Raw genomic sequence first — 25,688 nt, forward strand, 5'->3', positions numbered from 1 at the left:
TATATATATAGACATATCTATATATCTTATATATTATAAAAATATATGTATATATATATATAAGTATGTATGTATGCATGTATTATATTAACTTTATCACTTAAACTTAAACAATTGTTTTGTACATTAATACAATCACTAACAGGACCTCATTGAAACTAGATGGTATCTAGCAGTGATATTCGTTCGAAAATGTTACAAGCTTGCAATAAAAAAAAACGGACGTAAGGGGGCTATAATGTAATTTTGATAAAAAAAAAAATTAAAAGAAACTTTGATAAAAATCCAGGACAAAACCCAAAGAAAAGAATTAGAAGACAAAGTAAAATCAGGGGAAGGCCCAGATATATTGTATATTTAGTCAAAAGACACATAAGGAAGAATGCCCGCTTAGACCGACCGTGGCATCGACGAGATCACCGCAGATGAGCCTGGAGAAATTTCTTTCCATCATATTAGGAAAATAGTTGGGTTTAGTTTCGGAAGGGCGTCTAAAACATAATATGAACCTTGTAGATGAATAATCTGAAATTAACGTAAAAGACAGTAAATTTGTAAGTTTAGATGTCAATTCCTTGTTTACTAATGTACCATTGAAGAAGAGGTTTATATATGTGTCTTAGATCATGACGTTTTTATAAATTGTTGTCCCAAAAAGTAGCGTGGTCAAGGGTAGAGTCTTTTCCCGATCTTGGCTAACATTTGTATTGAATGGTTTGAAACGGAAGAGGTAGGTAAATTAAATAAAGGGAAATTAAATATCATTAAATAGGTAAGATACTTGGATGACATCTTGATTATTTATAAGGGAGAAAAGGAAGAACTACAGCAAAGACCTGCCAGCTTTGCAGCTAAGCCCCGCCTACTGATTACGTCACGACCATTCATTGAAGCTGATTGGTTGGAAATAGTTTCGAAAAGTTGTTTAATCTGTGGTTCTTCTCATCTTCATTTATTTTGTAATGGTTGTTTTACTGAACTAAAGTACGTTGTGCTGATTAGCAAAGTGAAACTTTGTATTATCCCCTGAAATAAAATCATAATACATCCTAAAAAGAAAAAAAAAAAAAACGAAAATATGAATGAAGTCAGAAATGTTCTGCGTTGTTGCAATGATGTGTTTCGTGAATGAGGTTCACCTGAATACTGGAAATGTTTGTGTTCAAATCGGTGCACTTGAATCACTGGCCAATTGTCATTACCGTCTGATATTGTGAGGCGTGTTCAACTTTCTAAATTTCAACACAAAGACTTTCTAAGAGCCTTGCAGACTGATATTTCATACTGATTTAAGGAAATTTTACTACATTTGCATAGTCTGAAAATCGATATCATTGGAATCATATACACCATGAAACTATAAACATGGAATGGACATGCACATATAATTGTATTGACGCTGATTGTCACTGCACGGCGCCATGGGAAAGGGTGGAGAAGACGCTGAATTAGGCTGTTAAAGCATAGCCTTGCAGACGCTTTTTTCACTCTGTCGTCCTTAATTTTCGACCGATTTCAATAAATATAGGCTCATTGGAAAGCTTTTGAAAATCCCTTTTAAATGCATATATTTAAGTGTGTAGAAAATACTGCGCTGCTGTGTTTTAAGTAAAGATATCCAGATATGCATTTTACCTGAGTTCGATTTTTTACTCTACTGTTCCAATTGTTTTATATAAATTTTAATAAATTTATCATATGTTAAAAACAGTTTCCAACAAACCAAATGACGCACGTACTATATGTCTCATACAATAATCATGCATGCCATGTTCTAAGACTGAGTGATGTCGTGTCTTTGCCATGTGGTTGTGTGATAAATTTTACCACTAAAGTCTGTTGAACTCCTTATATTTAATATCCTTCTAGCCATCAAAGTCTTTATACTCTAATTTGCATTTTATGCACTAACCAGGTCTCATCACCTTGTTATGTAGTTATGCAGTCTGTGTTACCTAGGGATTAACCATATCACCATGACACAATGGACTTAAATTGTAATTATGTTGACTTATGCTTATTGCTTACTTATATCATTCATTACTACAAAAAGAAACACATTTGTTGATATAAATAACTTATTGTTACAGATCAATTATTAATGTCATTCTTCATTATTACAAAAAGAAACACACCTCTTGATATAAATAATTTATTTTTACAGATAACTTTTTAATGTCAATCTTATTAATACTAATAGTTTTCGGTCTATTGTAAATGTATTTTCATGTAAACAGAAATTACTAGATTAAATAATCTGTACTACTAAATTTACTTTAACATAATGCAACAATGTCATAGCTGACAAGATATTGTCATGGAAAATTAAGAGATTACACTTTAATATGGCGAGGTGGGCATTGTGATACAAAAGCTCTCTCCACCCTTTACAATGGCGGCAAGTTGCACACGGTGATATCGCGCATGTCCATTCCGTGTTTATAGTTCTGGTTTACACATTAGGAAGAATGGCAAGCAGTGACTGCACTTTATTAAATAAAACCAGAAGATACCTTTGTTTAAAAAAAAGAAAAAAAAGTTACCGTATGATAGGCTGTACAATTCATATTGGATATAAATTCCTGTGAATTTTCTTTCAAAATAATAAGGTCATAAAAAATGATGTAGACCTATAAAGTCCTCCATTTTTGTCAGTTTTGGCAGTTTATGACGTTTGGAGATTTAGGTGTATCTTATATTCAGCCGTTTTATTGTGGTTCTTGTTGTGGTTATTCTTGTTTTTGTTGCTGCTGTTAAGGTGCTTGTAATGTCTTCGAAAATTTTTCATATGGTATCCTAACATTGCAGAATAAACATAGACCTATTCATAAAATACTGTCGCTAAGAATTATCCGCCTACTCTTGTTAACTGAAATTTAGTCATTTGTTTTAACTAAAAGTAATCGAGATCTTTACTAATATACTCTGAGCCAGAATATTCTCCTAACAACAGAGAGAGAGAGAGAGAGAGAGAGAGAGAGAGAGAGAGAGAGAGAGAGAGAGAGAGAGAGAGAGAGAGAGAGAGACTAATTCTACAAGAATGGTTCCAAAACCAAGTGATTCATGGGCTACTCGCAGAATGGTTTGGATCATCTCGTGGATAAATTTCAGCAATCATATATTTTTCTAATTTGTTAAGTATCTTATGATGCCTTTCTACCGTAGCCTTCATTTTGATAGAAATACTACAGCAGCCTTATATTTACTCGTCATGGTAATATAATTTGTTATCCCTTTAGTAAATATAATTTCAATATAGTTCACTGAAAGCAATTTGATAGTTGTGTGTAAGGGTGAGACAGTCTCAATATTTGGCCCTCCACGCATGTATGTGTACGTGCTCTTGCTTATACGCGTACATTCCACTTTATGCATATACATTATGTATCGTGGAGTTGGAACTGCTATGCTAAGCTACAGGTAGAAGACTATTTGCAAAAAGAACTTGGCGTTTAGGCTCATGCCATGTCATTGTCTCAATATATAAGAATTTTATGTGTAGGCGTATGTCTTAACATTGCATCAAAATATAAGAATTCGACGTGTACGCCTACGCCCTATCATTGCCTCAAAACATAAGAAATTGACAAGTAGACCTATGTCCTGTCATTGCCTCAAAATATTAGAATTCAACCTGTAGGCCTATGCCGTCATTGCCTCAAAATATAAGAATTTGATGGGTAGGCCTATGCTCTACCATTGCCTCAGAATATAAGAAATTGCAGGATTATGATGAAATAATACCCTAATGTCGAAACTGGCTGTATAAGAATATGCTTCATTTCAATTAATGTAGTTTATGACGGATCGCTTATGCAGACCAAAACACACACACACACACACACACCACACAAAAGCATGATGCGTATGTAAATAGGATGCACAGACAAAATTATCAAAATTCATCATAATATATAAATTTATATATCTTTTATCGGAGATATAATTTGGATACTTCACAACTCCGGGAACTCAAATCTGTGGTTTTATGATTCATGCACGAAGCTCAACATCACTGAACGGAGTCAAATCCGTACTGGTAATCATTTGGACTGTTAACTTGTGTGACGTCATCCCCCCTTCGAGAGCTAGCCAATCATAAGCGTGCAGTGGGCGGGGCTTAACCGAAAAACTAGGTGGATTCTGCTATACACAAGTTCTTAAAAAAATAGACAAACTTGATAAACAAATCAAGTTCACAATAGGAGAAGAGAAGGAGGGAGAAATCCTTTGTTGGACGTACTTGTAAAGAGCGAAGGGGTAAGTTTAAAATTTAAGGTACACAGGAAGCAGACACCAAATCATACATACATGTGTTCTCTAGTCATAAGAAAGAAATTTAAATTAGAGTACTGACAGGGTTAGCCATCAGAGCTTATAGGTTTTGCAGTTCCGCATTCTTGGATGAAGAGCTGGAATACCATAGGGAGAGTTTAGGATACCCTAAGTATTGGTGGGAGTGGTCACACATTAAGGCAAGATAAAACTATTTTGGAGAAAGAGAAAAAATAGAAAAGGAACATTTGAAAGGGAAGAAAATAGTAATAGTCCCCGACAACAACACCATTACAACAGTCAACAGAAAACTAGATAATTTCAAATGATAGGCAGTTACAAAAACTCCATTAGGAATAATATAGTTAAAGACAAAAGGCTGGTAGAGGGGGAAGAGGCAAGAGGGGGGTTATATATGGCAGCGTGTCTAGACTGTGAAGAATGTTGTTTCCGCGAAAGTGGCAAATCATGCAAAGAATGAAGCAAACTACGCACACAAAATAAAAGGCACTATAATCAGACGTCGTCAGTCGCTAAGCACTGTTGGGCAAAAAGACCATAAAATAGAATGGGGAGATATGAAATTTTTGTACAGGAACACAAACAAAACGGCCAGACTGATTGTAGAGGATGTGTTCATAACATGCGCCAACAATGTAATGGCAGGCAATACACAGGAAACGGATTTGAAGACAGCCTATCAAGAAAAATCATATACGCTACAGTAGCAAAACACCTGGAAGGATCGCCGGACAATGAAAGGTTAAGGTCACGAAGGCGGGGCCATACAGGACCTTACAGACCTTACATCTTGTTCGGGTTGCCCCAGGTCCCTCAGTGTGAGGCACCTCTAATGTCTACCAGAGAGTTGCTAGTACATCTTCCGGTATATTTTGCATCTTCCAATCTTGGATGGTCTGGGATGCAGCTTAGATATTTGTCGAGCTTATTCTTAAACACATCTACGCTCACAGGATATGGAGGGTAATAACATAAATAAGGAAAGTAATCTTTGCCCCCACACATACATAGATACAGCTGTACTTCTTGTCCGATCATTCCACGGATACTTGATAATTGTTTGTTTGTTTGTATGGTGCTTTTACGTTGCAACGGGACCAACGGCTTTACGTGACTTCCGAACCACGTCCAGAGTGAACTTCTATCACCAGAAATACACATTTCTCACTCCTCAAAGGAATGGCCGAGAATCGAACCCGCGACCACCAAGGTGGGACGCTAATACCATACCAACCACACCGCTGAGGCAATGATACTTGATAATGAGCACTGTTAGTTCAGGAGAGCATATAGTTTTTTATAGATAAATAACAGTTTCAATGAGTCCTGATAGTGATATATATATATATATATATATATATATATATTATATATATATATATATATATATATATATATATATATATATATATATATATATATCATCATCATCATCATCAACGTTGCTAGTCCAATGCAGGACAAAATAGGCCTCAGACGTGTCCTTCCACTCCCGTCTGTTATGGTCTTTCTATGCCAGTCTATACACGCAAATTTTCTTAGCTCTTCAATCCATCGTCTTCTCTTCCTTCCCCTGCTTCGTTTGCAATCTCTAGGGACCCATTCGGTTATTCTTTTGGTCCATCTATTATCTGACATTCTCATTATATGCCCTGCCCACGTCCATTTCTTTTTCCTAATTGTTAGAATATCCTCTACTTTAGTTTGCTCTCATATCCATGTTGCTCTTTTACTGTCTCTTAGTGTTATTCCCATCATTATTATTTCCATAGCTCTTTCAGTTGTAAGTAGCTTAAGTTCTAAAGCTTTCTTAAGGCTCCTAGTTTCTGATGCATAAGTTGATACTGGTAGGATCTTCTGATTAAATAATTTTCTTTTTAGAGAAAGTGGCATTTTACTTTTCATAATCTCATTTTGTTTACCAAAAGCTCTCCATCCTATGCCTATCCTTCTCATGTCCTGGGGAAACACTTCCTACCTGTCCTAAATACATATATTTTTCCATTAAACATTATCTTAGTTTTACTCATATTCCTTTTTAGTCCTACATTTCTGCTTTCTATAATAAAATTTTCTATCATCTTTTGTAATTCCTCCCTTGATTCACCGAATAGAACTATGTCATCTGCAAATCTTAATTTGTTCAGGTATTCCCCATTAATGTTAATTCCTATATTTTCCCAATCTAAATTCTTAGAAATTTCTTCTAGGCATGCTGTGAATAATTTAGGAGAGATAGGGTCTCCCTGTCTAATTCCTTTCTCAATCGGAAATTTATGTAGATTTAGGATTGTTGTACTACCCGTATAGATATTTATCATCAAGTGTTCTAACATAAGATTCATCTATTCCTTGCTTTTGAAGGGCTATCATTACTGCTGAAGTTTTGTTAGAATCAAAAGCTTTCTCATAGTCTACAAATGCCATACATATTGGTTTGTCATACTCAGTTGATTTTTCCTTTAGCTGGTTAATTACATGAATATGGTCAATTGTTGAATACCCACTTCTAAAACCTCCCTGCTCTCTTGGTTAACTAAAGTCTAGCTGTCTTTCTATTCGGCCTAATATGATCTTTGTAAATATTTTATACATTACTAAGAGTAAACTTATTGGGCGATAATTTGTCAGGTCTTTTGTGTCTCCCTTTTTGTGGATTAATATAATGATAAAGTTTTTCCAAGCCGTAGGCATAAACCATTCTTGCATGCTTTTTCTGCAAAGTTCAGCGAGTTTTATAAACTATTATGAATCTGTTCCATCTATTATTAAATCAATTGTTAGGCTATACTATCCTGCAACTTTGTTTCTTATATATATATATATTATATATATATATATATATATATATATATATATATATATATAATATATATATATATATATTATATATATATATACATGTATGTATGTATGTTATGTATATATATATATATATATATATATATATATATATATCTATATATATATATATATATATATATATATATATATATATATATATATATATATATATATATATATATATATATATATATATATCTATATATATATATATATATATATATATAGTATATATATATATATATATATATATATATATATATATATATATATATATATATATATATATATATATATATATATATATATATATAGATATAGATATATATATATATATATATATACTATATATATATATATATATATATATATATATATATATATATATATATATATATATATATATATATATATATATATATATGACACTTTTTAGCTGTCAGTGATAATTATCTTCAGATAATAAACTTTTCTTCCAACCTTTACCTAGCCAACTATCCCTTATCTTAGCCTACCGGCTATCCATCTTAATATTTAGTTCTCGCGTGTTTTATCTGGGATAAATTTTGTTACCTGCCAATTAGTGTCTAGCGGATGGCCAAAGGAAAATCGAGTAGATGTTGGCGGCTTGGGGCCATCTACCCGATACGACCTCAGAGCAACAGCGGTAACAAGCGCAGGTTCCACAACCCACAGTTATTCCTTTACAACGTTAACTGCTGCCGGAGGTAAGTAGCGTTGATTACTATGAGATTACTGTAATTCACCCCCTCCCCCGCTCCCTCACCTCCATCACATCCAAATTTCTCTGTATAACTGTGATTTGACTTTGTTGTTTGCCTGTAACGTCAATCGATCCCGTTTAATACTTAAATGTGTAAGTTTAAATTCGTTTGAAAAGCCTTACCTTGAATCGTTTTCACCTAAGTAAATGGTTCGGGAAGAAAGATGAACGAAGGTATTCTTAATAAATTATAAGATAATGCATCATGATGAGCACGATGTTCATTAGAGGTGATATACGAGTTTCAATTTTTCAGAGGAGCTCCTTACAGAAGTTCTGGTCGTTTATCAGTTATTTCCATTAGCGTGTGAGATTTATGGTGTCAGCAAAAGGTTGGGAAAGAAGGAAATATTTCTTACTTTTCATTTAACTTGGTCATATTTTCTGATTTGTGAAGATAAGAATATGACTGCCAAGCTGTTTTTTTTTTTTAACACAGTTGTAAGTAGCATGAGCAGTTTATTGTTGATTCAGGGAAGAACTTTTGCTCCTAGCAGTCGCACCGTTAATTGATAAAACTGGAAATTTTGCCCTACAATACAATTACAGTAATGTCATATTCATTCGCTTATTTTGTTTATTTCTAAATTTTTGGTATCAAGATGAATTTTGATGTTGCTTAAAAAGAACATTTTAAGTAACATGTTTACGACGAAGTGGATGAATAAGATTCCCCCTCAAAAGAGTGAAATTCCCATCACCCGCTTATGCCACAGTTCAAAGTTTAATAAAAATAAAACCTGGCATCAGTTTATATAATCCAAGTCCAAGAACGCGTTTTTTAGGAATCCCAATGTCTTGCAAGTTTTCTTTACTTTATAGTCTCCTGCAATCTCAAAAGGTTATGAATGTATTTCTCGTCTTTATTTTAAAAGTATGGCGTGTAAATTTACTTTTATACTTTTGACTACATGTTCATGAAAGGACTAGTCAAAATTCACAGAGTGACTTTTGTTCACTCTTAAAAAAGTCTTTTCTTTTGATTTAGAGTAGAAACAAGATATACCAAATTTTCATATATTGCTTATTCTTTTGAAAATTTCTTATAATAAAAAATCTATAGCTTTAATATCGTATTTATGTGTACCATAAAATCAAGAAATTTTTAAGTATTTAATGAATCATGTAACAGAAAACCGCCCTTTTAAATTGTAAAGAGAGACGAGGCATACCAAATTTTCCTCCATTGCTCGTTCATTTTGTAATTTCTCGTGTATGTGTGCAACATAAATTCATGAAGTATTAAAGGACTTTGGGACATCATCTGCTTGACTTGATTCTATAGGTTAGTGCATTTTTAAAGGTAATTTAATTCCCTCCTCGGCACCATATAATGTATATTCAATATTTAATGTGAAATTAGAAAAGAAAAAAAAATTTACCCTAAAGAAACATTGAAAATACGTGGACGACTTTCCTTTCCTCCGTATAACTATTCGTGTGATTTCTAGAAAATATCATTAAATGGTAGACCTTTCAATGTCGTTCTGCGTTTTTCTCAGGTTTTCAGTGCGTAGTTTTATGAGAATAAATATTTGCTGCCCAGTGATGTATCCCTTTTGCACACGGTACATTGCTTCTACAAAGCCACTCAATCCAGGATATTGGGATACCTAATGAAATGATAATTTCTCTTCATTTCGTTGAATGAAAAATGAATGAAACATTAAATATTTAAATTTGTCAGTCACAGACGCGTCCTTAAACCATTAATCATTTGGATTATTCAGTATTCAATTAGTCCCTGAAAGCTTCAGAGAGGATTCTTTTCTCCTCGCTTCATCACTCTACTTTCAATTGAAATTTCAGCGAGCAGTAAATAAAGAGAAGATACTTTTAAACAGAAGTCCAGTGAATAACATTGGCAAAATATTGATTTAACTTCTTTTAAGCGACCTATTGTTGCGATATACAGAAAGCTTTCGGACTGAAGGGCTCATAATGATTTCTTTTGCCTTCCTTGCAAGAAGTCTCACCTGTGTGGTCCGAAGACGGTTGGAGACAATGGGGGTCGCTGAGGGTTTTGCTGCCTCTCCTGACCTCAGTTATCGCCCTCGCTTCGTCTCTGACCCTCGTTTGCTACTGCTTTAGGAGAAGTAAGTATATATTGCACTCTCTCTCTCTCTCTCTCTCTCTCTCTCTCTCTCCTCTCTCTCTCTGTTGCACTTAAAATCTATCATATCTTTGTAGTTTCCAAAATCTCAAAATGATTTTAAAATCTACATATTGTTTCACTTGTAATTCCCATCCCTTTTCATAAACCCTGCGTTTAATTTCATCTTGCAGGTATCCTCACGATTCCTTGGTATAGAACGCCTTTGATTTTCCCTTTAACGCTTCATTCAGCATTTTTCCTGCAGGTTTCCTTCTGAATTTTCATTTTCATTATTTCTGAGCTTCACAACTTTCACCGAAACATTCCAGTACTTTCTTCCCACATAAAAGAAAAAAAAACTTGAATGCTTCCGTCATCTTTTCACTAAATCTCTTGCTCCTATACCTCCTTAAATCCCATTTTTTTTTTAAGTTTCAAAAATTTGTTCCTGTTATGAATAACTAAATTTACTTGTAAAAAAAAGACAAGGGAGGGATGTCAACAATCTCTCCACTTTTTTAACTTTCGCCCACATAGACGCTCTCGTTTTATTATGCAATTTCGACGAATCTGCCATCGATATTGCTTCCTTTCCCATAGCATTCGTCTATATTACAATCCATTAATCATAAATGGCATTTCCAATTATTTTCCTACGAGTATTAAGTCATGAATATATGTTCCTATCTTCTTTCAACTTATATCAACTTATTAGTACAAACCTCACTTGTTGTCAGCAATCTACTGACAATCATCCCTCTATCATAATTATGCAGATATTTCATATTTCATTTTGCATTTACAGATCATATCTCATAAGATTTCACTAACATATTCTCTATTTGACTACTCATTTCATTTTTATATCTATGCATTCTTAACAGCATGAACGCTAATACTCATGACGTTAGCTATTTAACATAAAACATCACTCCACCATCGTTAGCGGATTATTACACAATCTGTTCCTCTATCCGCGAATTACTTATTTCTCTAATGAAATTAGAACCCAAACAACAAATTTCAACATTGAAAACTGTATACTAGTCTTTAGTATATATATATATATATATATATATATATATATATATATATATATATATATATATATATACTTTTATGTTCACACACTTAACCGCATATTTCCATATATACATACATACATACATACATACGTACATACATGTATACACGGACGCACACACACACACAAACACACACACACACAAATATATATATATATATAGATATATATATATATATATATATATATATAGATATATATATATATATATATATAATATATATATATATATATATATATATATATATATATATATATATATATATATACATTTAGTTGTGAGTTTTTTACGAGGAAATAAAAATTATTTTCCCACAACACTTGCACAGGTATGTTTTTTAAACTTCTTAAATAACGTTTTCATTCCAATAGTCTCCTTACCTACTGTGCCCAAGCTTCCATTTTATGCAAATGTACCTTCAGTCCATGACAAAAAAAAAAAAAAAAAATATATATATATATATATATATATATATATATATATATATATATATATATATATATAGTATGTATATATATATATATATATATATATATATATATATATATATATATGTATATATATATATCTATATATATATATATATATATATATATATATATATATATATATATATATATATATATATATCTATATATATATATATATATATATATATATATATATATATATATATATATATATATATATTTTTTTTTTTTTTTTTTGTCATGGACTAAAGGTACATTTGCATAAAATGGAAGCTTGGGCACAGTAGGTAAGGAGACTATTGGAGAATGCAAAACGTATTATTTAAGAAGTTTAAAAACATACCTGTGCAAAAGTGTAGTGGGAAAATAATTTTATTTCCTCGTAAAAAAAAACTCACAACTAAATGTCAATGAGAAGGCACAATGAAGTAATGTGGATGAAGAGTTTAATTTAAAGCCATAAAAAAAACCTAGTGGACTATGAAAAATTTGAACCTAGTCCTGTTGAAAAGTTCATCTTACTGTAAAACTGACGTGTTAAAATGACCATATTGTCGCAAGACTAAAACATGTAAGAGAGGTACTTTATTGTCACTTTCGCACTCCATAGTACATTGATATTTAGGTGTGCCCTATTAATAAAATTAAGAAACCTTCAGCGTCATACTTTGATTTAAAAAGCGCGAATGTATTGTGAAACGTATCCTTTTGTAGAGTAGCAGAATGGTAAAACCGCCCAAAAGGTTAGGTGTCTAAAAAATGCTCCTACGGGGAAGCAACATACAAATGCCTGCAAATATGGGCCCTCAAGGAGAACCCACAGCCATACCATCTATTTATAAAATACATATGGGCTCATGCACACGCACACACACATACACATGTATATATATATATATATATATATAATATATATATATATATATATATAATATATATATAAATATATATACACACATACATACATACATATATATATAATATATATATATTTTTATATAATAATATATATATATATATATATATATACACACATACATACATACCTCTATAATATATATATATATATATATATATATATATATAGATATATATAATAAATATAGATATAGATATATATATTATACATACACACACATATATATATTATATATATATATATATATATATATATATATATATATATATATATTATATATATATATATATATATATATATATCTATACAACACAGGCCAGACGTACAGGGCGTTTGATTCACATGATAAAGGAGATCAAGGGCAGGAACACGAAGAGATTCACATTATCCTTTAATCCTACGTTTCGTGACAACATCGCCACATCTTCAGGGATTTTTCTACAAAACAAAGTAATAAAAATGTTAACATAAAATAGAGCTGAATCACAAGATCCAATAGTTGAAAAGTAAAAAACAGTTTAATGGTAAAATTATTTAAAAAACTCTCATACTTAAATTACATGCACACTTGATTAAAACCGACCAGAAATACCAAACAACTTACAAATGACGAGAAGAATATTAAAAATGAAAGCTAAATTACACAAACATAAAATAATAACAAATATCATAAAAAGTAAAAGTCATATATTCACAAAACCACAGCCAAAAAACAGCTCAACACTTAACCAACCTTTCAGCATCAAAGATAAAAACACACTAAGTAAACCAACGTCAAGAGGCACAAGGAATGACAGACTAATTAGGCTAAAAACAATGGGACGGCAGAGGAATGGTTGTTTAAAGTTGGATGTTCAGAGTTTCCAAAATCAACAGTTCGTTGGGTTCCCTTGTTTGGCCAATAATTTTAAAATCTTCGTAATTGACTGTAGCTTTACTTTTAAAAGTATGCTTCCTTATATAAGATGTTTCAGGGTTAGATAATTTACACCCAGTTCTGTAACTAACGCCCCGATGGGAATCGGCTCTGACCCTGAGAAGACGTCGGGTAGATCCAACATATTTTCCCAGATTACATCTGGGACAAGTGTATTCATAAACGACACCCGACGTCATCAAAGGGCAGAGCCGATCTTTAAACTTGAAGAGCGAGCCAATGGTCTTGGGATTTTTAGGTATAAGTGTTAGATTTACGGCTCCAAAATATCTGTGCACAATCTTGGTAAACTCGTTACGAAAATTATCATTTAACAGATACGGGAAACTGGCATAAAGAGGGAGCTTGGGGACCTTAAAACTAATAGGCTGTTCAGAAACCCTTTTATTGAGTAGTTTATTTAAAATTCTTTAAAAGATCTTAGAAGGAAAGCAATCATTAGAGAAGTACTGGGGGAGAAAAGTAATTTCATTGTGGAAGAGAGACCAGGTAGAGGTAAGAGACAGAGCACGATAAAGTAAGGTATATATCGAGTTGAGTTTGAAATTGAGAAAACATAAACTATAGAAGTTGGAACCGAGCCCAGTAAATGTTTTCTTTCTGAAAATTGAAGTACTAAAACTTTCATTTTCCTTTGGAAATCCTCAAGTCCCTTTCTAAACGTGATGACATTATCATTGTTAGGCCGGATAAGGGGAGGGGAACGGTAATATTGGATAAAAGTGACTATAGCAACAAAATGACTAATATTTTAAGCGATCGTACCAGGTTCCAGAAAATAGGTGTGCCTAGTTATCAAAGTATATTCAAAGTTGAGGATAAAATCAATAGATTTCTCAGAACCTTGAAAAATGACATCATTGATGAAAAAGTGTTCCAAGATTTATTTTCCAGTGGTTCATCTTACGGAATTCTTTATGGTCTACCAAAGATACATAAAGATAATGTTCCTCTCCGCCCTATCTTGGCCTCTTACAACACACCTAATTACCAATTGGCAAAATTTCTCGTCCCTCTGTTGGAACCGCTGACCACTAATCAGTATACCCTTAAAAATTCTGAACAATTTAAAGGACGTACTTTACCCCAGGACTCTGACTTATTCATGACTAGTTTTGATGTCGAGTCACCTATTACCAACGTACCTGTAAGAGAGACCATAACATTATTCTTGATAAACTAATTCCCCGAACCTGAGTCTGTTTAGTTATTCGAATTTTAAAGCTCTTTTAGAAATTGGCCGTGCTGGACACGGCATTTGTTTTTAATGGACAGCTTTTTTAAAACAAATTGAGGGGATGGCCATGGGTCTCCTCTTGGTCCTACGTTTGCGAATATATTCATGTGCTCCCTGGAGGAGCGCATTTGGACGAATGCCCCCTGGCCTTCCGCCCTCTGTTTTACCCACGCTACGTGGACGACAACTTTTTATCTTGTTCAAGCATGAATTCGATGCTGACAGGTTCCTAGATTTTGCTAATAATTACCATACTAATATTTAATTTTACAATGGAAAAAGAACATAATTCTAAAAAATTAGCCTTCCTAGATATTTTTTGGTTTGGTCTCCAAGGAAAATGAAAAGGTTTAGTACTTCAATTTTCAGAAAGAAAACATTTACTGGGCTCGGTTCCATCTTCTATAGTTTCTGTTTTCTCAATTTCAAACACAACTCGATATATACCTTACTTTATCGTGCTCTGTCTCTTACCTCTACCTGGTCCTCTCTTCCACAATGAAATTACTTTTCTCCCCCAGTACTCTCTAATAATTGCTTTCCTTCTAAGATCTTTTATAGAATTTTAAATAAACTACTCAATAAAAGGGTTTCTGAACAGCCTATTAGTTTTAAGGTCCCCAAGCTCCTCTTTATGCCAGTTTCCCGTATCTGTTAAATGATAATTTTCGTAACGAGTTTACCAAGATTGTGCACAGATATTTTGGAGCCGTAAATCTAAAACTTATACCTAAAATCCCAAGACCATTGGCTCGCTCTTCAAGTTTAAAGATCGGCTCTGCCCTTTGATGACGTCGTGGGTGTCGTTTATGAATACACTTGGTCCCAGATGTAATCTGGGAAAATATGTTGGATCTACCCGACGTCTTCTCAGGGTCAGAGCCGATTCCCTTCCCCATCGGGGCGTTAGTTACAGAACTGGGTGTAAATTATCTAACCCTGAAACATCTTATATAAGGAAGCATACTTTTAAATGTAAAGCTACAGTCAATTACGAAGATTTTAAAATTATTGGCCAAACAAGGGCCCCAACCCAACAAACTGTTGATTTTGGAAACTCTGAACATCAAACCTACGAGTTCCAACTTTTTTTAAACAACCATTCCTCTGCCGTCCCATTGTTTTAGCCTAATTAGTCTGTCATTCCTTGTGCCTCTTGACGTTGTTTACTTTTAGTGTGTTTTTTATCTTTGATGCTGAAAGGTTGGTTAAGTGTTGAGCTGTTTTTGGCTGTGGTTTTGTGAATATATGACTTTACTTTTTATGATATTTGTTATTACTTTTATGTTTGTGTAATTTAGCTTTCATTTTTAAATATTCTTCTCGTCATTTGTAAGTTGTTTGGTATTTCTGGTCGGTTTTAATCAAGTGTGCATGTAATTTAAGTATAGAGTTGTAATTTTACCATTAAACTGTTTTTACTTTTCAACTATTGGATCTTGTGATCAGCTCTTATTTTATGTTTAACATTTTATACTTTGTTTTGTAGAAAAATCCCTGAAGATGTGGCGATGTTGTCACGAAACGTAGGATTAAAGGATAATGTGAATCTCTTCGTGTTCCTGCCCTTGATCTCCTTTATCATGTTATATATATATATATATATATATATATATATATATATATATATATGATATATATATATATATGTATATATATATATATATGATATATATATATATATATATATATATATATATATATATATATACATGTGTGTGTGTGTGTGTGCATGAGCTCATATGTATTTTATAAATAGATGGTATGGCTGTGGGTTCTCCATGAGGGCCCATATTTGCAGGCATTTGTATGTGCTCCCCGTAGGAGCATTTTTTAGACACCTACCTTTTGGGTTACCATCTGCTACTCTACAAAAGGTACGTTTACAATACCTTCGCGCTTTTTAAATCAAAGTATGACGCTGAAAGGTTTCTTAATTTTATTAATAGGGCACACCTAAATATCAAATGTACTATGGAGTGCGAAAGTGACAATAAAGTACCTCTCTTACATGTTTTAGTCTTGCGACAATATGGTCATTTTAACACGTCAGTTTACAGGAAGATGACTTTCACAGGACTAGGTTCAAATTTTTATAGTCACTATTTTTATGGCTTTAAATTAAACTCTTCATCCACATTACTTCATCGTGCCTTCTCACTGACATTTGGTTGTGAGTTTTTTTTACGAGGAAAAAAAATTATTTTCCCACTACACTTTTGCACAGGTATGTTTTTAAACTTCTTAAATATCGTTTTCATTCCAATAGTCTCCTTACCTACTGTGCCCAAGCTTCCATTTTATGCAAATGTACCTTTAGTCCATGACAAAAATTTCTATGATGACTTAGTTGAGGTAGTTTGTTTAAATTCAAGGATAAACTTAACCCTGTGATGACCTCATGCGTTGTGTACAAATTTAATTGCCCTAGATGTAATCTGGGGACCTACGTGGTATCCACACAGAGGTTACTGAGGGTCAGAATTGAATACCATAAGGGCGTTAGTTATCGCACTGGTAACAAACTTGCTAATCCTTAATTTTCTAACATCAGACAACGCGCCAATAAATGCAAAGATTTTGAAATATTGGGACGTGCACCGAGTGGCAAACTACTTATTTATCAAACGGCTTCTTCCTCAATCGAACACTGATCAATCTTCCTAGACAACTCTTTACCTTACGTGAGCTGTTGCCTTTTGTCATTTCTGGTTTGTTCCTTCTGCATTCCGTTCTTCCTCTCTCTCTTGATGGATGGTACCGTTACAACTAGTTTTTATATTGTTGTTTATAATGTATTATGCTTTGTATTTGCATTTTAGCGCTCTTAAAGTTATTTTTATTGTTTTTTGTCTTTATGGTTTGAAAATGAAAGCTTTGACTTTTGAAATGTCGCACTAAATGTATTTTAAGGACCACCTGAGATGCAATGCCTCTTACAACAATCATCTATTGTTCGACCACTTGTAACCGCCATATCTCAGAACGTTTTGTCTGTATATATATATATATATATATATATACAATATATATATATATAGATATATATATATATATATATATATATATATATACTTCGAGCCACAATGTCCTTAGTATCTAATTCGCTCTACCTCGTAATTAATATATTTTTCATATATGTTAACCGAGGAGAATTTTATAGTCCATAAGAAATTCCTCGGTTGCCCGTGAGCCGACGAATTTCTTATCGAATAAAAAAAATTCCCCTTCAGTTAACATATTATATGAAAATATAATATGTTATCCCGAGAGCGATTTAGATATTAAAGGACATAAAATTTTGTAGCTCATGTATAATTTGAATCACGGTAATGTTGATCTGAAATATTAATATCTAATATATATATATATATATATATATATATAGATCTATATATATTATCTATATATATATAGTTATATATATACATATTATAATATATATATATAGACACACCCACCACACAACAGATATATATATATATATATATCTATATATTAAATATATATATATAATATATATACTAATAATATAATGAATATTCGTATGTGTGAGTGTTGATTTGGTGAATGTAATTTAGAATTTTAAAATAGCAGAGCCTGAGGGACCTATACCGAACTCCACACGTAATTACTTAAATTAATTGAGAGTGGAACTTACCTTGAACAATTCTATCAATGGGAATGGAAGGTCGCTTTTCAAACCAGTCAGATTACGTTAAGGTAATTTTATCTAAAAATTTCCGGGAATCAAAATGGCGTGGCTGGTAGAACCCATACGATACACAAGCAAAGTACTGAAACATGTACAATTAAAAGTCTTACACCAAACAAGATATTAACTTGGCAACCGCCTTAGGATGTGAGACTAATAGTTTGCTGTTCTTGAAACTGGCTTGATATGCTCTGCATGTGAATTTGCCCGTAACTCGGTTCGGGAATCTTCTTTGGTAAGAAATTGGGTAAGGTGTGAGGGACACGGAACATAGGACTGCAGGAAAACCTGGAGTAGAGTTCCAGGGTTACTCTAACCATACAAAGACTTTTTCTCACATGAAATACTTATTCACGAAAGAGCGAATTTATCATTTAATTAATTAGGTCAGATCAACTATGGTGGGAATGCTGTGGTTGTTATTTAAGAGTAGCTTAATGTAGCTTAGAATAAGTCACAAGCGATATATGCGTGCTAGGTGGCCTCGAAAGGTGTTCGCTTAAGGAGAAGGGGAAATTGGAATATTGAATACAAAAAGTGAGAGAGTTTTCCTGAGAGAAACAATGGCTGGTCAAATTTGCAACTTTTGGACATACCTTATAATGGTGTGCATGTAGATTGATGCTATAGAAGAGGACTTCAGACCAGCGTAAGATTTAGACAAAGGGACTCCCGTCGGACCGATTACGGGCGCGTCTGCGCTGTTTGGCTGTGCAAGCAGGAGTCAGACAGAATTCCTGCGACCTCGGGTCAGGCTGGGCATCATGGTAACATTGGGGTTCGGTGTTGTTTGGAAGAAGCGATTACAAGCAGCAAAAAAGTCATAGTAAAATAAATCTTAGAGCTAGGTCTATGAAGGGTCTAAATAGAGGCCCATTTCTCCTCATCACCTCTCTGTCCCCTGATGGTTTTCTGTCCCCCAAGAATAGTACGATGGGAGGAAAGGCTCCTGCTCTATGTCTCGGTTTGAACTTCCTAATGGCTAACATGTACAAATGTACATCATGCATACGTGCTCATGCACACATATTTATATCTATTTACACACCTACACACTAAACACACACACATATATATATATATATATATATATATATATATATATATATATATATGTGTGTGTGTGTGTGTGTGTGTGTATATATATATATATATATATATATATATATATATATATATATATATATATATATATATATATATATAGAAGAATCATAAGGGAAGCAGACCAGACTAACATCTCAGGTTGAAGAGGTAAAGGCAATTCATTCACAAGTATCAGATTTATTATACTACCGTTTCACATTTCATGTCATAAGATGCATCCTCAAGGCTAGAAAATTACAGACTATGAATACTATACTATCATTTATGCACATAAAAAAGTATTTTAACATTTACAAATACAAAAATTAAAACAAGAACTTAAAAGGAACACCTACCAAGGTAAGAGCTAAAAAGTGGCTTAAATGACAGAGAGAAAATAATCGTACGAAAGATACCTAAAGCGAACGTAGAGAGTTGTTTTTATAAAAAGCGACTCCAACACCATCAACTCGTCGTCTTTACGGACAGATGCAATGATTATAAAATCATTTGTGTCCAAGCTGTCACCACAAATCTGAGAATGTTTCTAAACACTGGATAATTTGGGATTGGACAATCTGCGATCCGTCCTAAAGCCGACACCTTGATGGAAGCAAAAACGGACCTTGAGAAGGCTCCTCGTACGACCAACGTAGGTTCCCAGACTAGTACATCTGGGACAGGTTTCTTTATATATGTTTATAAATAATATTGGATGCATAGGAGTCTTAATTTTTTCAAATAGTTTCAACCTCATCAACCCTGTTTCGAGAGCACTATTGCCAAAGATATTCGTGAAATATGTATATTTTCCTTATATTGGAGAACCAATACAGATTCCCGAAATTATCCTGCCTTGGGGGAGGCGACTTCGGAAAAAATTAAATTTCCTTCCTTCCTCTGATTTTTCTTAATCATTTCTATGACAGAGCATATCATCATATTTAATGCACTATACATAGGATCCACGAGCGCACGTGAAAGAGAAATAAATAATCCATTTCTTTATACGGCCCAGTGCACTGCTGTTGATCCTTCGTAGAAAAATATGAAATGATAGCAATCATAACTTAACTCTTGAATCACCGACCAGTCTTTTGCACACACCGTTACCTTCCTAGATTCACCATCATCAGTTATAGTATGGACTCTTAAACATCTATTCTTATGAATATTTTCGATTTCTCACCGTCTTTATTATTATTCATTGCTCCATCTTCTTGTTTCAATTTGCCTACATATTTAAATTGTTTCATTATTCTCGATTTTTACATTTAAAATCTGCAATTTTCAGCCATTCTACTTTCACTCTTCTTCTCATCCATTGTACATTTATAATTCTTTGACTTCTAGCATGATTCTAGACTTGAAAATAAAACAGAACATAGACTTTTTCACTAAAACAGTCGTTCTCCCACGTACATTTTCTGACACGTGCCTTCATTTCATCTTTAAAGATTTGAATATGCCTCAGCAAATTCCATTCCATACCATACACCTTCAGAATATTCCTTATCACATCTTACACATAGATTTTTCATTGTTTTATTTCATACCGTAGAATATGCTCTACGAGAGATATAAATAAAACAAAGCACTGAGAGTAGCCGACTCTGGTTTAAACTTAGTTTTAACATACTGCTTCACTACATATATCAATTCACACAATCAATGCATATCTATAATATTTGTATAACACAACATTCATATATAGTACACGTGAATGCTATAGTCGGACTATAATGTACTTATATATGTTGTTAATATGGCATTCACGTCAGCAAAGCGTCATTCCTTTAGTTGATTAAGTAAACTTTATATTCAAGAAATAATTCCTGGAGGGAACGGAAAAGAGGCGGCAGATGGAGAGAGGGACAAGCGTGGTTCGAGCAGTGACGTCATGGACAACAAGCATAACATGGCCCAGAGGGAACAATACTATGCCACCATCAAGAAGGCTAATCACAGAGACAATCAGAGTGATACTGCTCCAGGTAGGGTCCTTAAAAATTTAATTATTCAGCATCTCTCTCTCTCTCTCTCTCTCTCTCTCTCTCTCTCTCTCTTATATATATATATATATATATATATATATATATATATATATATATATATATATATATATATTTATTTATATATATATGCGCGCGTGTGTGTGTGTGTGTATGGGTATATATATATATATATATATATATATATATATATATATATATATATATATATATGATATATATGTATATATATATATATATATATATATATATATATATATATATATATATATATATATATGTGTGTGTGTGTGTGTGTGTGGTGTGTTGTGTGTGTGTGTGCATTTATGTATGTGTGTATGAGTGATTGTGTTCGTGTAGATGAGCCTCCTAATTTCTCGATTTCTTGTCACTTTCCGGTTACACTTGTAAATGCAAACCTTGGATCCTAAAAAAAATAAAATAAAAAAAAGAAACCAAAAAAAAAACGGATAAACAAACGAAAAAGACATAGTAAGAATGAAATGGTTCACTCAGTTTGCTGCCAACATTAAATGTTTACTGTGGCAAGGATTTACAAAAGCTTCTAGGAAATCAAGAAATTAATTCTCATTTTAATATTATATATATATTATATATATATATATATATATATATAATATATATATATATATATATATATATATATATATATATATATATATTCACATAATGAGAGAACGATGCTAGAGTGAGGTTTTCCTTTGTGAGTCAACAAGAAAGATTTTTTTTTTTTTTTTTGTGACTAATCTCAGAGTTAATTCTCTTATTTAATAGAATGATGTCCTGTATTTCAGGATTAGCGTCTAATCGCTCTCGTCACTGGGTATATAATCGACAGGATTTTTTCTCTTTCGTATTTCAGAAGACGCTGACGACATTTATCCGTACGCCACTTTCCCATCATCCAACCAGGCTAATCCGGATTCCAGTCACATTCCCATGATGCCAATATACCAAACACATAATTACGAAAAGGTACCAACTTCTCTCCTTTTCTCTTCTTATTTTTCAATTTTAGGAAACGGACATTTGTATTAAAGATTATTCTGTAGTGTTTTTTATTTTTATTTTTTCAACTTTTGGCAGCAAATGTGATAACTTGTTTGAATAACATAGGGAAAGAAATTATATGAAATTATGCCATTAAGCAAGGTTATGGTTTATAAGGATAGGTTCCTCATGAATGCACATAATTATGCACTAAACACGTTGTATACTTCATGGAGTACTTAAAAATTTTTTTGCTTTGTAATTTATGTATTAAGTGCATTGGAATGAAATATATTTTATGCCCTCTTAGTGGATAAAAATTTTTCTGCTTTATTAAATAATACCATGCAGATAACTTAGCGGATAATAAACTTCATGTCAGCTAACCTCTGGAAAAACTAATACATGGATCTATATTTTTTTCCGTTTTTTTTCTTCCTAGAAGAACGAAACTTACGGCGAGAGTAAACAAAACAGAGACAGCCGTGCACGGGGCCAGTTCATCAGTCGAAGCCGAAGTCGAAGCCGAGGGGGCGTTGCTGACAGCGATGACTATAAGATGTTAGGATCCGAGACCGAAACCGAATACGGCGGAGTCTCTTCAAGAACGGAATCCTCCAACCAGTTGGACGACATCCCATCCATACGTGACCAGTCGGTCTATAGCAGGGACTCGGTCTACTCTGGTGATAGCGCAAGAACCGTACCAATCAAGGACCCACGAGATGCAGGGTTCCCGAAGGAGAGGGAGGGCGCTCGCAACGCCGCCAGCCAGGGATTCCAGCAAAGGATTCACCACAGTAAGTGTTGAGTCTAACTCTGTCAGCACGTTTCTCATCCTCAGCTTTCTTACTCTGCCCCTGTCTTTGTCTCATCTACGTTTTTCATTTCCAGAATCATTTTTATTTCTGCATCTTCATCTCTTTTCTTTTATGCCCATCTTGCCTCTCTTCTCGCTGTGCATCAGAGCTTTGCAAACCACCAACTTTCTTATATCTGTTTCCCCAGTTTTGCTTATATTTTATGAAATTTTCATGGAAACCCTTGCTCCATAATGTCTGATCTTTCTTTAATGAACGATTATACGTGAATGGTTTTTTTTCTTCTTTTTTGTTGATAAGTCTAACGTAACTTCAGATAAATAGAGAAGGCTCTACCCTCCTTCCAGAGGATTTCCCTTCATTGACGCTTCAATCGCAAGAAAATCCATGATTGTGCCTAAATAGATGATGGCATTTTATGACCTACACTTCGGTTGTTTAAAATTTATAACACGCTTCACAAATTAGGCCATCTTTTGCAAAGTGTGCTTTTTATTAGATATGTATCCGATCAGTAATGTACTGAGATTATTTATTTCATTCTTTCGATTTTTATCTGTCAATTACACCAATTTGTTTCAGTTATGCTCATTCATTCAGGAAAGGAACTTCTATTACGATCTTGCTGCTTTCAGATATTTAGAAGAAAGATATGAATCTTATTTTTTCAGTACTTTATTTCGAGCGCCGTGAAACTTTGACCACGATGCAAATATTATTTTTGTTTTAACGCTTTCCATTTATTGTTAGAACAGCTTGTGTTGCCGTTACCTGTTACAAGAATGATAATAATCGATAGCGATATTTTTCTTTAGCCACTTCTCCCACTGACACCAATCCTCAGCCCCGTCCTCCCCCCACCCTCACCGCCCACAGTGTGTAAGGCTTGACTATAATAATTATTGTGTTACGGAGATGTGTAGATTTCACTTTTTTTTTTTTTTTCTTTTTTTTTTTTTATAGTTTGTATGGCTTTTCTATCAAATGATTTTGAAAAGTGGTAGATCTTTCAAGCATCTTTACTTTCGTGGCATTATAGAAACTAGCTTTACGCGATTTATGTAATTTCTAAAACCTGTGACTTGCAGTTTCAATTGTTCAACTTGTATATTTTATATAAAAATACAGAGATCAAAAGCTCTCTCATGTTTGTTTCCCATATCCATGAAAATTCATTTGGATTTAACCGTAAATTGATGGGAAAACCTTAATTTAAAAGCAACATTATTTTCTTCTCTGTATTTAACATACATTCAACAAGAGCAAAGAAATATATATAAAAATATGAGAAAAATACAAATCATGCTTTAGCCTTTCATGATCAGGGAGCTTTTGTTAATTTTGCCCGTTGATGAGTGACAAGGCAATAACGAATTTTTTTTTAATGGCGTTTTAGCTATAAACAAATATTGGGTAAATTACGGAAAGAAAAATTATCATGCACTGAAAGGAAAGAAAAATCTATGGCATACCTACGTAGTTCACTGGGAGTCAGAAAATTAAATGAGGACTGAATTTAAACAAGAAATATATTGTTGAGAAAGGCCCATAAAACATCCTTTAGTGACCAGAGTCGATAGATCTCGAAACTCTGGTGTGAGTTTTAAGAACAATGTTTTCTAAAAATCCTAAGGGCTTTACCCTGGGATGGGCTGGGTCCGTGCCAAATTTAAGAAGCTCAAGCCAAAAAAAAAAAATCACATCTGAGCATGAAACATGTTTATTTATTTTCATTTTGGTCCCACGTGATACATTGTTTTTTATTCTCATACTATGGAGACAGATTTCTAACTAAAGATTTTGCTCAATTTTCTAATTATATATTTCAAAAGCTTGAAAACCGTTTAGGAACACACCAGATTTTCTTAGAATACACCACAAAAATTTATACACAGAAACTGGTTTGATTTCAAACAAGTGCCTAGCTTTATTTTCGGATTCTTCTCACGATATTCACAATCTAGAAAATGAAGAAGCTGTCATATAAGCTATGAGTCAAGTGGAAGACAATCCATTCCTTCATTATAGATTGAGAGCTACTCAAATTACGAAAAACAACCGTGACTTCAAGATGAAATAAAATATAGAACAGCAACACGACATACATTATAAAGGACAGAGTTTCGAAGTAAACGTTAAATCTCTTTTACTCTACCAACAGCTCTAACTTTCAAAGAGACATAATGGACATTACATCTCTCCTTTTATTGATCCTCTATTGATAACCTAAATGAACAAAGCAAAGCCTTTCAATAAATTACAACCGGATGAGTATTAAATCGTAACAGTATCGTACTTCAATACTCATAACTGAAATAATGAACAAAATCCAACAAAACAATGAACGTATCGTTTCCAAGATTACTTGTGTATCTA

The 25,688-nt window shown here is 33.1% G+C and overlaps 1 protein-coding gene across 1 annotated transcript in view; it reads left to right on the plus strand.

Moving 5' to 3' along the window:
- The window catches only part of LOC135201874 (cell adhesion molecule Dscam2-like), a 242,404-nt gene that overhangs the window by 201,100 nt on the left and 15,616 nt on the right, over positions 1-25,688 (plus strand). The window contains 5 exon segments of the mRNA XM_064231174.1: positions 7,725-7,868; positions 9,892-10,020; positions 21,295-21,462; positions 22,364-22,476; positions 22,937-23,291. Of these exon segments, the coding sequence (XP_064087244.1) occupies positions 7,725-7,868; positions 9,892-10,020; positions 21,295-21,462; positions 22,364-22,476; positions 22,937-23,291 (909 nt within the window).

The sequence above is a fragment of the Macrobrachium nipponense genome, chromosome 28, assembly GCF_015104395.2.
Source record: "Macrobrachium nipponense isolate FS-2020 chromosome 28, ASM1510439v2, whole genome shotgun sequence".
Taxonomy (NCBI): Eukaryota; Metazoa; Arthropoda; class Malacostraca; order Decapoda; family Palaemonidae; genus Macrobrachium; species Macrobrachium nipponense.